This window comes from Hoplias malabaricus, chromosome 1, assembly GCF_029633855.1.
Source record: "Hoplias malabaricus isolate fHopMal1 chromosome 1, fHopMal1.hap1, whole genome shotgun sequence".
NCBI lineage: Eukaryota > Metazoa > Chordata > Actinopteri > Characiformes > Erythrinidae > Hoplias > Hoplias malabaricus.
The window spans coordinates 22,487,804-22,503,312 of NC_089800.1; the positions used below are offsets into that span (position 1 = coordinate 22,487,804).

Here is a 15,509-nt window from a genome sequence, read left to right on the forward strand (position 1 = left end):
CAAAAACTGAGAAAGCAACTGCACCTATTTTCACAAATTTTATTTCTTTGTTGCATTTTTGTGGGTTTACGTATTGAAACAGCGAGTGGAAACACATTACCTTCAGTCTGCCATCTCACAGGGACAAGTGCACAACAGGACATTTCAGACAAAGGCAAGGAGAACAATAATGACATTTAAAAATAAAAAAACAAAGAAATATTCTAACAATACTGAAACTAGTATTTAAAAGAACCAGCTTCAGACGCAGATTAAACCTAGTCCACTGCTAAAAATACTCTGTGATTAAGAATAACTACAGCACTGAACTTAATCAGCATCCAGAAAACCAGTCCAGAGAGAGATTCAAGGCTGAACAGAGTGGTTGCTATGGAACCACTAGCACAGGGAGCATTGCCACAAAAGTTGGAAGATAAAAGTAGATGTAGTCTTTTGTCATATGTTCCCTCTTTGTGTGCTGTAAGATCTGCGCAGCCTTGCTGGCTAAACAAGCTCCGCGGCAGCGTCTGCCTTTGTTCATGCAGCCAACACGCCACGATTTCTGCTGGTAACTTGACTTCTACTTTCTTCAAAGCCTGTTAGACCTTCACATGAACAGTGCCCTAAGGTCGGAATGGACGGCTTATGTTATGTTTTTAGCAGTGGTTCAGAAGCGAGCACAGAGCTGTTTGCCTGCTGGAATGAAGGGTTAGTTTCATATAATCAGACTTAATGTTTTATATGTATATATATAATATGTCTATACACAATACAAAAAAAAAATAGACTGTGCAGGTTTGGTTCTCTTTTTTTAAACTGTAATTTGGGATCTAAACTAAACGGAGCACATCTACAATGGGAATTCGTATAAGATCCATATAAGCAAATAGACAAAGGGTCTTCAGCTCCAATAATATTTTTTCAGAGTGAGTAGTGTAGACCTCAGTTAGTAGGCATGTCATTTCCAGCGCCTAAGTGGATTCTGTCCAAGTTATTTTAGTGTCAATAAGTGCAGGGATAGACTGTCAGCAGCCCATTTTTTGTGGCAACTGCATAACAATCCAACACTCTGGTCATGTAAGAATACAACTAGGGGAATGTGAGACAGTATGAAATCACACAGGCCCCAAAATCACATGCCCACCTTGAAAACATCATTGTGACCCATTAATGTTACTTCAGAACTGTAAAGGCATACAGCGTAGGATTCAGGAGCATTTGACATGTTTATACTCCATTGCAGGAGAAAAAAAAAACAAACAAAAAAGAAAACCACACAATGTACAGAACCGGGCTTTCCACTAAGGATTTCATTTTTCGATCTCTCTACATGTTCTTACATGACCAAAAGCATAAAACCTTACATAGCACAGCTTTAAAGAAATGCTGAAATGTTAGTTTACATGTTTCATCACTGACATCCAAACACAGAAACAATATGACTGGCTTTCAGCAGGTGGAGGAGCCTGCCCTGAGGGTGAAGGATGGCTGCGCTGCAGTAACGTCTCTATTCTAGCGACTGCAGCATGAGGAGCTGCTTGAGAACCTTCGTTTGGCTGGTCTCTCGAATCTCTCCTGCTAGGAACATCTCATCCACCACCGTGTACACCTGAGACACAAGAGCAGAACAGTACATCACAACAAACACCTGCGTAGAGACAAAGAGAGGCACAAATGGAAACGTAACCAATTCTCTCGGGAAGGCTACATCAACAATGATGACACTGCAGATAATTAAGGCAGGTAAAGATCAGTGGATATCACAAGTATATCATCCACTCCCTCCAAATACTCTTCAGCTAGCTTTGCTTCGTTATAATTTCTCAGTGGAGAATCACTTTAAAAGGAGCTTCAACGTCAGCTCATAAAATCAGAACTTTAAACTTTAAGTGATATGTGCACAAACGTATGAAGCACCTTTCTACGCTTGTGTCCTTTAATGTGAGGAGGGTAAATATGTGCAAATGAGCTGATTTCCTGCACCACATGTTTTTTTCACCCTTTCTTTTAAAGAAGTTAACAAAGAATGCCGTGGCTGCTGCCAGCGTGGGTGCAAGTTAGTTAAGGTTCATCCAGTAGGCGGATTTAAAAATACAACAGGCAATTAATGATGCAGAAAATGGAGACAATCATCAGAGGCAACTGCAACTCTTAATTGCTTATACATTTTCCTTTAAGACCCCCCCTCCCCCTGCCCCCGTTCTAAACTGATGCGAGCGCTCCTAATCATCTGATTGTTGTAATTATGCATCAAATACCTGTTGCCATGGCACTGAATTCCAACAGGGCTAACCATTTCTCCTCCCACTCTGCTTTTTAGCTCCCATAACCATTAGCCACAGAATCATCTCCTCTGTTCAATCTGGTAAAAGCCATCACCACATAATTCTAGTGTGTTCTTACCTTATAGAAATTGAAGACCAAGTCTAATTCACACACATTGTGGAAATATTCATTCAAAACCTGCAGAGAGATTAAATTATTATTATTAGTAGTAGTACTGTCATTATACGGCAGCATATAAATATAATCGTACCTCCACATATAACCTCAATAAACAAACACACTCGTACACTAGGTGCTGTAAGTATACACACACACACACACACAGAGCAGCAGGCAGACAATGCTCGGGGTTCAGTTGGTGTTGGGTTCCTCAAGGCAACCTCAGCCATGAATATTGAGGAAAGACACAGTGTTTTCTCTTCCACACCCCCACATTTCTTGTCAATGAATGTGAAATGCTTTAGCAACTACTTTTATTGCACTTGGTAAGATATGACACTAAATAGGTAAAAAACGCCTCAACCGTATTTGTGTCGAAAGGCAGACTCTTCAAACCTTGTCAAAGGGAGCGCTAACGACCGCTCTTTTCATACAACACAGTTTAGAGTAGTCCATCTTATTTGGTGTGAGATTAGAAGCCCGGTGTTGGGCCGAGGTCAATCCAAGGACAACTGAAACAGACCTGAAATGCAATGGCAGGAACTACAATAGCGTTAAAGAATCCAGTGTCGAACTAAAACGAAAACAACAAATGAACGCACTGTAAAACAAATTACATTTGCAGCGCTATCATTCAGGATGAGTTTTTTTCCCTAAAGATTAATTACTCTCACTGTAATGTCAGCACACATGGACGTGAGGCACAACAATATAAATTAAGAACATTCAAACACTGCATTAACAAGTAGCTGCTTAGCTAATGAGCTCTAATGGACACTGTACACTTCCTTTATGAGTATGTCAGTATGAAGAGAGCTGGTTATGGGGCCAGGCTCATGGGGGAGCTGTGTACAGCGCCAGACAAGAGGAAGTCCCTGCATTCCAGGTCACAGCGCTCTTGAACTGCTGAGCACTGGACTCCCTCACAGCCACATTCCGCCTGTCCCTCATACAGCGCTACAAACATGTTCATACACACACGCAGTGTAGACGGAGGTCAATCCAAACAACACTGCAGCGAAACATTACTCCTTTAATAATTATTCGACAATGTGTAGGTCGCGCTGGTGTACGGTGTTAAATACTAAACACTATAGGATTTCCTGACATTGAGGTTTATTTTAGCGGCTTCTACGGTTAGTGGACTGACCCCTCCCCATCCCTGGGGTTTTATGACTCGCACAAAATATGAGATTTAAGATGGCAACCTAGAAATATGGAGCTTAACTTGCAGCAAAAAATGATAATCTCTTTAAGTAAGCGATGCACAGAGAGAGAAATCTCTCAGCAGCACTGGACAAAAGCTGGATCTCCACCAGCATTCAAACAGTAGTGAAATAATCAGCAGTGCAGTTATCAATAATGTGCCGACACAAACAGCTCTGTCCGGACATGAAGTGGGTCTCAACACTAGAGTGAAACAAGTTCACTTCTAAAGTTACAAAGAAAGCGCTAAGAATTTCAACATTTACCTCCACAAAGTTATGAATGCCCTCGAGGTAGGCCAGGTTATTGTCAGTGACGTCCACACATATACAGAAGTACAATCCAGCATACCGTCTGTAGATAATCTTGAAGTTTCTGAACTGAAGTACGGAGAAACACAAACAAGATGATAAGACATTCATATTAAACACAGGGCCTCAAATAACTCCAAACTAGATGCACATCACTACAATCTACAACTTTGTGTCCAAAGTGTTTTTAGAAAAAATATTAATACAATATTTGTCTGCTTTTTTGCTACAGTAAGTGCTTCTAATCTCCTGGGGGAGACTTACTCTATAAATTAGGACACAGCTGAATGGACTTGATTGTATTCACCCACAAAGCATTAGGGCTGGTTCTGAATATTCGGATATACATTCGTTGGGTAGGTATTCAGTTTCTAATTTTGAGATTCGTATATTCGGTTTTTGGGATAAATGTGGCTATCAATAAATGCAATGCTCCACTCAAGCCACATTCAATCTCCAGCAGTAAACACAGTGCTCTCCCCACATTCAGGATCATCAACATAAAAGTCTTTGTGCAAATGAAACCTAAACCTCAGTCATATAAAACAGTCTAACACGCTAAATCAACACACTTACAACGAAGAGAGGCCAGGCCACAGTTTATTCTGTCAGCTTTGTGCCTGGAATTAGAGCAGCTCCGCTCAAACTGGTTAAACTGAGTATACTCTGTGCACTTAGTTAGCGAGCTAGTTAGCAGGTTAGCGAGCACAGGTAGAGAGCTAGATAGTAGGTTAGCGAGCACAGGTAGAGAGCTAGTTAGCAGGTTAGCGAGCATAGGAAGAGAGCTAGTTAGCAGGTTAGCGAGCACAGGTAGAGAGCTAGTTAGCAGGTTAGCGAGCATAGGTAGTGAGTGAAGCCTGGAGAGAGGGATATTAAAGCAGGGCTCGGGAGCAGATTTTGTTAATGACAACAATAAACACCACCCCACTTTTTCGGGACAGCCCTAAAAAGCACATTACATTTTGAGCACAAACAGTTCCTAATTCACCCTAAATGAATTGAATGGACATCTATAGCTCCAGAAAATACCACTGCTCCACAGCAAAGCTTGGGGTGTTTTTACCCCTCTAGCTGACTCTTCCATTCCATTAGCAGTGCTTTTCTATGGCAATTGTACAAGCAGTTTAAGCAAAGGGCAGCCTGTGTCAGCAATGTTTACACCTTAAAATCCTTTTCTTATATAAGGGGTGTCTGGACACTTTTGGACATTGTGTAACACACACTAGCATACTATATAATATTACAGCATTCTTTAACTTGACTAAGCCTAGTTCCTAAATCTATCTGGAAGTAAAAACAATGTTTTAAGACATGCCTCTACGAAGTTGGTATGTTTGGCATCACGGACAGTGACCACAGCGTGCACCTCCTCAATAAGCTTTTGTTTCTCATCATCATCAAACTGCATGTACCACTTGGCCAGTCTGGTCTTCCCCGCTCGGTTCTGGATCAGAATGAAGCGAATCTAGACAGAGGACAAAACGGGCATTAGATTAATATGCAAGGATTTACCCAGTTACAGTTACCGTGGACATTTCAAACAAGCTACAGTTATAATCTACAAACAATAGATTATTTAGACACGCAGAATAGCTCAGATCCCACTTCATTTAATACTTTGTTTCAGGAGTGAAGAACCTGCTCACCCCTGCTTAACCCCTGTGTGGTCCACCAGATGCCTTCTAGAGTTTTATTTTGTTTTGGTTTTCTGCTGTCACCATAGGCTGTTACACTGTGTCCTAACTGCAAGCAAAAGTATTGGGTGACAACAAAAAAACACAGTGATCCTGTTCTAATCAATATAGTATTCTACACTTGCCACTGAGCGTTAGACTCTTCTGATGGATGCACGGCTGTTCCAATAGGATACTCACCAATATTAATGTGAAGTCTCAAGCTGTTTTTAGATTGGTAAGTAATTGAGTTATGTTCAAACTTGACAATCAAATCAGCCACTGAACAAGGCTCTGCTCAACCAGTGAAGATGAGGAAAGAGCAGCGGTAGCATTCAAATATATAACTCTTCCTGATTTGTTGAGGATTTATGTTAAAATTTAAAAAATAAAAAGTATGACCTCTCTTTGGGAAGAGGGGGAGGGGCTTAATTCACAGAAGCTAATCATATTTAGGTTGTCATTTTAATACTGTGTTCTCTCTGTTGGTTTCCTCCCATGCTCCAAAAACACACATTGGTAGGTGGATTGGTGACTCAAAAGTGTCCGTAGATGTGAGTGTGTGTCACCCTGTGAAGGACTGGCGCCCCCTCCAGGGTGTGATCCCACCTTGTGCCTAGTGATTCCGGGTAGGCTCCAGACCCACCATCACCCTGAACTGGTTAAGGGTTACAGACACTCAATGAATTAATTTTAATATGGTTAATTAAATGAATAAACTGAAGAGCTAGATATATAGGCCTACTTGATGTGCCGAGAAATAATGTTCTACAATTCTGATCAAAATTAGAAAGAAAAAGAAAGATATAAAAATAATAAATTTCCCACTGCATCTAAGGTAATCATTTTTTCAGCACATGCCTCATATTTGTGAGCATTATTCCGAATGGGTGCTTACAGGAATAATGCTTAACTGTGTGTTCTGTGCACACACGGGTCCCATTTATGGTTAAATGTACACTGGGTATTTTCTCAGTTTTTATACAAGTTTATGTTAATAGCACAAAATATACAGGAGTTGTTAAATATGGTTAACTTTGGTTAATGTAGATTGTCTGCAATATGACACTATCGTATTATTATGATACATTTTGCCACATTATACTTTCCTGAGAATAGTATGGATATTAAAATATACCTAAAGACATGGAAACTATTTCATCAAGGGTCATACTATTATATTTTACCACTATCGCCCACTCCTACATTCACTTCACATTTAGCAAGTTTCGGATAGCTACAGAGTACATGTCAGAGAATAAACTGCAGTTGACTACTAATATGCAATATATTTTTATTCCAAATATGAGGTTAATGTTTACTGCCGCACTGTTTAAAATGGAAGGGCAAACCCGTATAAGAAACAGGCGAATAACGTTTGCCCAGCGGAGGACAGCTACTAACATACAAAAAAACAGATTTAACTCACCATTTGGCTGCTGTTATGTGGACAGCTGAGGTCCTTCTGCGTTTAAGAGAATTAATAAAGTTTGTTAATGAAGCTCACTCGATCTGTGATTATAAACATGTAATTAAACAAGAAGTGGTCTACGAATAGCTCCACTTACTATCTTACTAGCAAGGAAGCTAAGGCCTGGAGGGACTTTGAATCATAGGTAATGTAGTTTTTAAGCGCCGCTATTTAGCTTTGGAGAAGGACAGAGAATGTGCTTAAAAACTACAAATACCGTGTACGTTAGAAGCCAGTGACGCAGGCAGTACGTTAGATCATGTGAGGCGTTAGGGTCCAGAGCAGCGATAGGGTCCTGACAGGGTCATTAGAAAAAAAAAATAATAAAAATAAATTAAATTAAATAATAAAAAAAAAAATATATATATATATATATATATATATATATATATATATAGGAGCTAACTATGGCCTAACCATAACCATAATCAGAGCTATGGTCTAACACAGGGCTGAAGAGGGCAAATGCAACATGGATCTCAGTGCTTGACCACAGGCCTGAGACAAAGGAGACTGGGAGCCTCAGTCCCAGCAAATGGCCAAGGGTGATGACAGAGATCCAGAATAGATGGCAGAGATCTGACTTCCTCACTACAGCAGCAAAAGCACACTCTACCACACACACTCTAGCTAGTGGCATGACATAATGGATGCCTGGAAGAGATGATGGCCATATAAATCTGCTCAGTGGTTAAAGGAGTGTCACTACAACATGGAAGTAGACACAGGAACCTCACCATGCTGATGATTGCACTTTAGAAACTGTAACTGTAGGAGCAGCAGCGTGGAAGGGGTCAGTTGCTGAGCTAATCACCATGGTGAGGTCACCCCAAATTTGACTGCCATGTCAAGGGTGAGCTACCCCTCAAGGCTCTCTGGTGTCATGTGTGGCTTGACAGCAGACAGTACATGAGCTGAAGTGAGCAGAGCTCATTTTAGCTACAGGGATTTCATGGTGAGATGTCCCATGTTGCTTGGCCAAGGAAAATGTGTGCCAAGTCACTGGTGGTCAGTGGACAAAACCTTGCCTTGTCTGCTGGTGCTTTAAGAGTCAAGGCTACCCAGTATCAGGATCCACGCCACATGCGCCTGGGATCAAGGCCAAATCTCTTGGAGGAGCTGAACATGAAGGGCCAAAACTAGGATGTATGGGCAGCACACCACATCAACATCGGCACTGACCACAGTAATACAACAATGGCAGCAGCAGAGGAGAATGCTGCTGCTCGCCATCTAAATTAATACTTTGCAGATTTTCAGCATGGAGGAGCTCTGGTGCATGGCCAAGGTGCACTGTTGGGGAGGTCATGGGAAGAGGCAACGACATTGAAAGGGGCACCATACTTTTTCTTCCCCTCAATATATTTTGGTATCTGTGTTAACCACTGGGCTGAATCTTATATATAGAACTACCTGCCTGTACCAGCTTATTTACAGGTGAAGAGATTATTCGGTTTACTGCTTGACAGTGTCCAGACAGCTTGGACCGTGTTGTTGAGGGGTGTTTGGGGTTTCTGATTGCACAACTGTGAGAGAGAGGAATGCAGTGGCCCTTGGGACTAAGAAAAATTTCAGCTGCAAACATGAGGTTGGAGTAGCAAACTCATATAAAGTGTTGTTTCCTGTGCAGCCCTCTTTTTGTATGATCTTGTTGTTTTGTAAGTGTTTGGTTTACGTTGTTTGTGAGCTGTATGATCCACGCCGATCCCATGAATCACGTCCGAGACTCTTCAAACTGTTGCTTCAGCACTTTTGGTCTGAGGATTCTATGCCTGTTTGGGAGGAATGCAATGTTCAAAAACAAATTTTAAAAGGAGTTTATTAAAGCTTATGTTTTTAAAACAACTGACAATTTCAGTTTGTATATATAGTTGGAAATCATTTATCAATGTATTTACTTGTGTGTTGCTTTGTCCCATGGTTTAATTACCAACATAATTTTCATTTCTCACTCTAAAATAACATTTTCCTGGCACAAAAATGCATTTGGATTCTCAAATTTTAGTTTCATAGTTACCAATGCCTTGATTATTGTGTTTTATTGTTTTTTTCTCAAAACCAGAAAGCATATAAATGCCTAATTGCATAGATTTTACTGTCTGCCATTAACAAAGCAGAATTAAATGTCACAAGAACAATTCTGAAATGTAATATTATGAGTGGCGTCACAGTGGCACAACAGGTAGTGTCTCTGTCACAGCTCCAGGGTCCTGGAGGTTATGGGTTCAAGTCCTGCTCTGGGTGACTGTCTGTGAGGAGTGTGGTGTGTTCTCTCTGTGTCTGCGTGGGTTTCCTCCGGGTGACTGTCTGTGAGGAGTGTGGTGTGTTCACCCTGTGTCCGCGTGGGTTTCCTCCGGGTGACTGTCTGTGAGGAGTGTGGTGTGTTCACCCTGTGTCTGCGTGGGTTTCCTCCGGGTGACTGTCTGTGAGGAGTGTGGTGTGTTCACCCTGTGTCTACATGGGTTTCCTCCGGGTGCTCCGGTACCAACACACGTTGGTAGGTGGATTGGAGACTCAAAAGTGTCCGTAGGTGTGAGTGAATGTGTGAGTGTGTGTCGCCCTGTGAAGGACCAGCGCCCCCTCCAGGTTGTGTTCCCATCTTGCGCCCAATGATTCCGCGTAGGCTCCGGACCCACCGCCGCCCTGAACTGAATGAATAATATGAATGAATGGACGAATGAATGAATATACGAGGGGCTATTCCAATAAGAAGGGTTTATGAGTCCTGGATTAGCTGGACTGCTGTCCACAATCAATGTCCATCAGCTCTTTTCTTATTGGGCAGATTTGAGGAAAAAACTGAGGAAGGCTACTTTGAGGAATACTTCAATATATTTTCAAATGATGTAAAGAAACAAATTTAAATTAAATATTTGTGAGAAACTAAAATATTACAATCCATTGACTTTATATTATTATACTATAATTATTAGTACTATCAGCATTGTATTGTATTTTGTGTGTGTGTGTGTGTGTGTGTGTGTGTCCAGGCTGTGGAGCTGTGCTCAGCTCTCTGCTCTTCTCTCGGAGTAAAGGAGTGAAAGGGAGGAGAGGCTGGGAACAGGAGAGGAGCCGCCATTATTGGGAAGCTGAAAAAACGCACTTACACACACACACACACACACACATACACACATCTCCACATACACCGTCAGAGAATTTTTTGGGGCTGTTCGTTGTGTCGAATACGCTTTTCGCTGAGGAGGAAAACCTCGTCCGATTCCATGAAAGTGTTTTCGTGCTTTAGCTCCAGCAGCAGACTCGGGAAGGTCGGGATGTTTGGGGCACAACAAAGGAAATAATAAGTGGTCAAAAACAACGTGGTGAACCCAGGGGAAGACACAGCGGTACTGGGCTTTGTTTTTCTCTTTCGTGCTCTTTTTCAACGCCCCTTCCTTTTCTTTCTCGGCAAGAAAAAAAAATCCAGTCAAATCCCCGACAGACACTCCGTGTTGCTTTTGCACCACTTCATTGTCTTTCTTTTCCAGCAAGAAATAACAAACACGTCCAGCACATTGTGTCGGAAACTTTTCTTTAATGGTGGAATGGTGATTGACGGAAGAACACTTTTTTTAGGGAAAAAGGACAGCAGCCAAAAAGGAAGCTGTTGAAATAGCTGGCACCAGAGGAGCGCTCTTTATTTCTCTTTATTCCTTCTGAAATTTCGCTCTGAGCCGGCTGCGTTTGTGAGCGAAAGAGACGGAAAGGGGAAGCAGAGCTGGAGTGCTATGGTAGGTACCATTCAGTTTATTTCACATTTTCAGACTGGATTAAAAAAAACGGTTAAATAACCAGGTAATTTAATGCAGCTACATCTATTCAGTCCCTGGCTGAAAGCAAGGAGCAATAGCTTTCAAAAGTGAATCCATAGCTTACAGATAAGAAAAAATATGCATAGAGTACGCTCTAGGATCTACAATTCTTTTTTGTTTGTTTGTTTGCTAGACTCAGTCAGAGCTATCATTCCTTACAGCTATCTTTATTTATTTGAGCTTTAGTCACTCATTTCAGGGCTATTCCTAGCAATGGTTGTCATGTGGTGAATCTAAGGGTAGAGTCCAGTGACTAGTGCAGTCTTTCAGTTCTATTGTTATTTCTCACACAGTCCTTTCCCTATGAGCTTCTTGAGCTTGTTCTTTCGAATTCACACTGATTTTATAGCACAGATAACTCTGAATTTGTCTAAGTAAAGATGGACAGGGCTACGTCTGTGTATAAATATAAAGCTGTCTGCCTGTGAAAAGGATTACAGAAATCCATTACAAAAACAAAACCCCCACCAAAATGAAGGTATTTTAGACTGTGGCCTTTTAGCCTCAACTCAGAAACTGTGGCTTGTACACGCACAGCTGTGGACAGGAACCCGGTCCTGCTCCACATCTCCACTACAGCTTATGACATGTTGGGTGTTGGTGCGGACAAGGCTGCTGAACATGTTTGTAGAAAAAAAAAGGACCTTCGCAGGGTTACAAAACACGAAAAGTGAGCTAGTGTTTTGTGAAGGAAAACATGAGCCTTTCCCCTGGTGATGCCAGGCCTCAGACATGTTTCTCACCACAGGGTCCCCACTTCACCACAGTATACTGAAAAATATGTCTATCAAGATTTCACTTAATGACAAAGGCACCCCACTGTAGGCAAAGTTCAGTGTCCTTCACGTTCTCTGAGTACTGAGCGATACACAGCAGAATAAGACTGTACAAATGTCAAGGTTTTTAAGTAGCCACCACTGGTGTTCAGAACAACAACAACAATGATAACAGTACGAAAACCACTGCTTTTTACAGGAACGGTTTTCAGTTTTAACCAAATCCCAAACGTATCCAGGCAGTCAAGATATGTTTGGTGCATTATCTTCTAGCTCCAGTCCACACTGAAGCACACTTTCCACACGACGCCTCGGCCTGTGGACTGCTTTTGAACTAAGGGGATTTGTATAGTTTAGTAATATTTTTAAATTTCTGTCTCATTCCTGCAATTGTGAAAAGGTGGAGGCTTCAACAAGGCCATCAGATGTTAAAAAAAAAAAAAAAAAAAAAAAAAAAAACATGTTTTCTGGTTCATATTTTGAGTTGATAAGGCAATAAAAAAACTCCTATGTGAGATCCTTTGCCTTAAACATGTCAGGTCAACACAGACTGCGCTACAGGTCAGAGCTGAAGTGGGTATGTGTTGATAAGTTAGTGCTTAATAGCGATTTACCTTCAAAGTGGACTTTGGATGTTAATCAATAGCTTGTGTTTCCTACAAAATTGGCTACAGCTTGAAAACATGTTGCCCACTTGTAAGCCAGTGTATCATTTAAGGACCTTTTTGGAGAGTACGTAGTGCCACATGTGGTTAACGGGCTTTCCTGCAGATTTATGTCCACGAAGGCCTAGCTCCGAGAATACTGAGGGCAGTGCGGAGTTTTGCACGTCAAAGGGTTTGAGGAATTTGTTGACCAGAGGTAACGGAGCAGAAATGAACCCATGTTCCTCAGCTAAGGTCATGCAGTCAAAAGTTTATCGAATCAGGAATGAGTGGCAAGGCAGAATGGAATGTCTTTTCAGTCAGACTTTTCTGTTGATGTTTTCCTGTAACAGCAAATAATCTGTCCACTGCATTGCCCTGTCCTGTAGATAGGGAAGTCAGAAATTGTTTCAATGGGGACATTTTAATCAGTGCTTTTGTGAGAACAGCTCTTCCAAGTCTTCCCACCTTTTCTTACATTTCTTTACATGCGTTTAGAACAAGTAGTTTGCTCTGTTGTCTGTATCATAATGTGAACAATTGGAATTCATAAATAATGCATATTCACTTTGTGGCAGTCCTGAATAGGCCTGGACAGTCATTCAATATCAATATATATCGCAATATAAAATGTTTCAACACATTTTCAGTATTTAAATACACATTGATTACATCATCTGACTCTCACTGATGGTCATTACAAGACATTACAAAATAACTTTAATATTGACAAAGCCAAGAGGTTGTTGTTTGACGGTGATGTCATGTTTTCTGTGGCTTTTATCTTGTTCATATCGATATCGGAATTACATCGTAGCGACTGAAATCAAGAAATATATCGTGATATCAGTTTTTCTGATCATATCGTCCAACCCTAGTCCCGAGACACTTGTGTCTTTTATATTTTAATGGGCATTAAGCATTACTGTAACATGTATAAACAGGAGATGATGTAAGGGATATTCTTCACCCATATGTCAGAGTTATTGGATTGAAGTTGAATTTGAAGACAGAACCATAGTAAGCGTGGGTGACAAAGCCAAACGGAGAACATCACAGTCTTTAAGACATTTTGAGATTACGTGATATATATTTAAATGTGCTGTTCTGTAGTTTGATCATTTTGAACTAGTCTTAACCTCAGACACATTAATCACATAGAACCTGTGATATCTATAGCAGGATATGCTGACTAGTTTTGGGCATTTGCTAATTGATTTCCTGCTTTTGACATGTCTCTGTATATTTACTTCGGTGCAGAAGAAACAAACTTTAGCTCGCACTTGGCCACGCCACATGCTATGAGCGTTTTAGACCAAGATGTATTCGCTGGATTAGAAAAGGAATATACCTGCCCCTGCTCTTCATGTCAAAATAACACTATTTGCTTGGATGTTTTCACATGTCAGTGAGTAAAGGCATATTTAAAACAATCAAACTATATAGGAATGCATTGACTCTGAGAAGTGTATTGTCATTTATCACAGTAACCGTGGCGTCATATTTTGCAGACCACTTTTAGCCTGTAGCTACTGCTGTGTAAATCTTTGCTGTTTCCATTTATCATCAGCTGCTTTCTCTTCACACTTGGTGAGGTATGTCCCTAAGTATATAATAGGTTTTTTTTCCACACAGAGTGGTCTAGTCAACAGTAATCATGAAGGTGAACAGTGTCACAGTAATGTGCCTCTAACAGTTAAGTTTATGTGCCGTTAAAGGAAAAGTGTAAGGTTTTATCAGGTTCTTTCGAATGATTAACCCCCAGATACTCAATGCAGATTTTTGCTTACTGGACTTTCTCCAAGCCTTCAGTTTTATGAGGTGTTCTGCACTGCTTGACACACCCATGCCTTTCACACTATGTGGGGTAGTAGCCAAACTGCACATCATTAAAACACCTAGGCACCTTCTCTGCATCCAGTCTGTTCAGCGTTTAATGCATATGCTTTTTGATGACTGCATACTATCACTGCTCGCGCCATAACTTATGCGCCGACACTGGAATATTAACAGGCTTTTGACTGGCTGAGTGTGTGTTGTCCATGAAGAGGCAGAATAAAACACTGAGAATGACCTTCCAAGACAAATTGCTGCTTACGAAGAGCCTCAATGTTCAATCATTTATTTTCACTCAGCTCTTCCTGTACATAGCTTCCTTGAAACACCACGTTTTGGATGTGGAGCTTAATGCGTTTTATCATCACTTCAGTATTTCAAAAGTGTCGAGTATTTACAATGGCAATCAGCAGCTTTTCTTTCTGAGCAACATCCAAATGTTTAGAGCTGGTTGATGGAAATGCCTGATAAAAGGAGTCAAGGATGGGTGTGAGTATAGTGTCTCATTCCTCAGCTTTATCAGCATAAAAAATATCAAATACCGAAGCTTGCATAATATATTCTAGCTTACTGGTTCCACAGTTACCGAGGCAACTCAGACTTTTTCTGACTGAACCCATTGATTCCAAAATGTTTTGCCGTCAACTTGAAATATTTACTGTTTGTTTTGTTTTGTTTTTTTTAAATACTGCTGGAGGACTTTGACATAATGAGTTAGATATTTACACTCGTGGACTTGACTTCGGCATTAATTAAACCTGTTGCCGATCTGGCAGGACTCTTCCTTATTCTTCTCACTTTCTCTAATGGCTGCGCCATTTGCAGAGGCAGGGGCTTATTTGGTGCAAGGTAATTCAGCAGACTATTAGATATGAATGAGATTTATTGTACGTGTGTTTGGGCAGTCAGAGTTGTTGGTTGCTGAAGAAAGCTCTTTGTCTGATAAGTGTACTTAAGCTTTCCGTTAGAGAAATTAAATGTTTGATTCAATACCACACTAGTTTCTTTTTCCTGAAGCAAAACGTGGGAGTGGCTGAAAAAGTACCTAATAATATAAATATAGTGGTGGTTCTAGCTTTGTTTGTTAGCCACAAACTAATACTCAATCCACAGGCTTACAACAGTGTACCACATTAAGCTGTGATGCATTTTAACATGTTGTATTTTTACCTCCTTTCTGTTCGTAATTTAAACACAACAGGCTATGGATTAATGTTCCTGATACTAAAGCAAGTCTAATTTAAGCTGGTGTGTCATTCATTATGTGCCCTGAATCATAGGTGATTTCCATAGTGTTGCAAAGCAAATGCTGCCTTGCTTAGGTCAGGGAGTCAGTCATTGAGCTTTCATTTAATG

General features: G+C 40.8%; 2 protein-coding genes and 1 non-coding gene across 4 annotated transcripts in view; 1 reads left to right on the forward strand and 2 right to left on the reverse strand.

The window, feature by feature from the left end:
- Nucleotides 1-22: 22 nt before the first annotated feature.
- ap2s1 (adaptor related protein complex 2 subunit sigma 1) lies at nucleotides 23-7,201 on the reverse strand. 2 transcript variants are annotated; one of them, XM_066658620.1, is made up of 5 exons: nucleotides 7,044-7,201; nucleotides 5,257-5,406; nucleotides 3,897-4,010; nucleotides 2,383-2,442; nucleotides 23-1,588 (listed from the first exon to the last, which is right to left on the reverse strand). In XM_066658620.1, exons 1-5 carry the CDS (start codon nucleotides 7,044-7,046, stop codon nucleotides 1,487-1,489), a joined length of 429 nt encoding a protein of 142 aa, XP_066514717.1. In that variant the 5' UTR covers nucleotides 7,047-7,201; the 3' UTR covers nucleotides 23-1,486. The 2 variants fall into 2 exon arrangements, with proteins under 2 accessions (XP_066514717.1, XP_066514726.1); XM_066658629.1 differs by lacking the exon at nucleotides 7,044-7,201 and adding an exon at nucleotides 5,588-5,685.
- Nucleotides 2,761-2,863, reverse strand: LOC136671039 (U6atac minor spliceosomal RNA). Its single transcript, XR_010795678.1, has one exon. It is a non-coding gene; the product is annotated as a U6atac minor spliceosomal RNA (small nuclear RNA).
- Nucleotides 7,202-10,125: 2,924 nt separating the features above from the next.
- arhgap35a (Rho GTPase activating protein 35a) overlaps nucleotides 10,126-15,509 on the forward strand; it is an 80,378-nt gene continuing 74,994 nt past the window's right edge. Inside the window, exon 1 of the mRNA XM_066658657.1 lies at nucleotides 10,126-10,816. The gene's annotated coding sequence lies outside the window, so the exon portion shown is untranslated. The remainder of the gene's footprint in view (nucleotides 10,817-15,509) is intronic.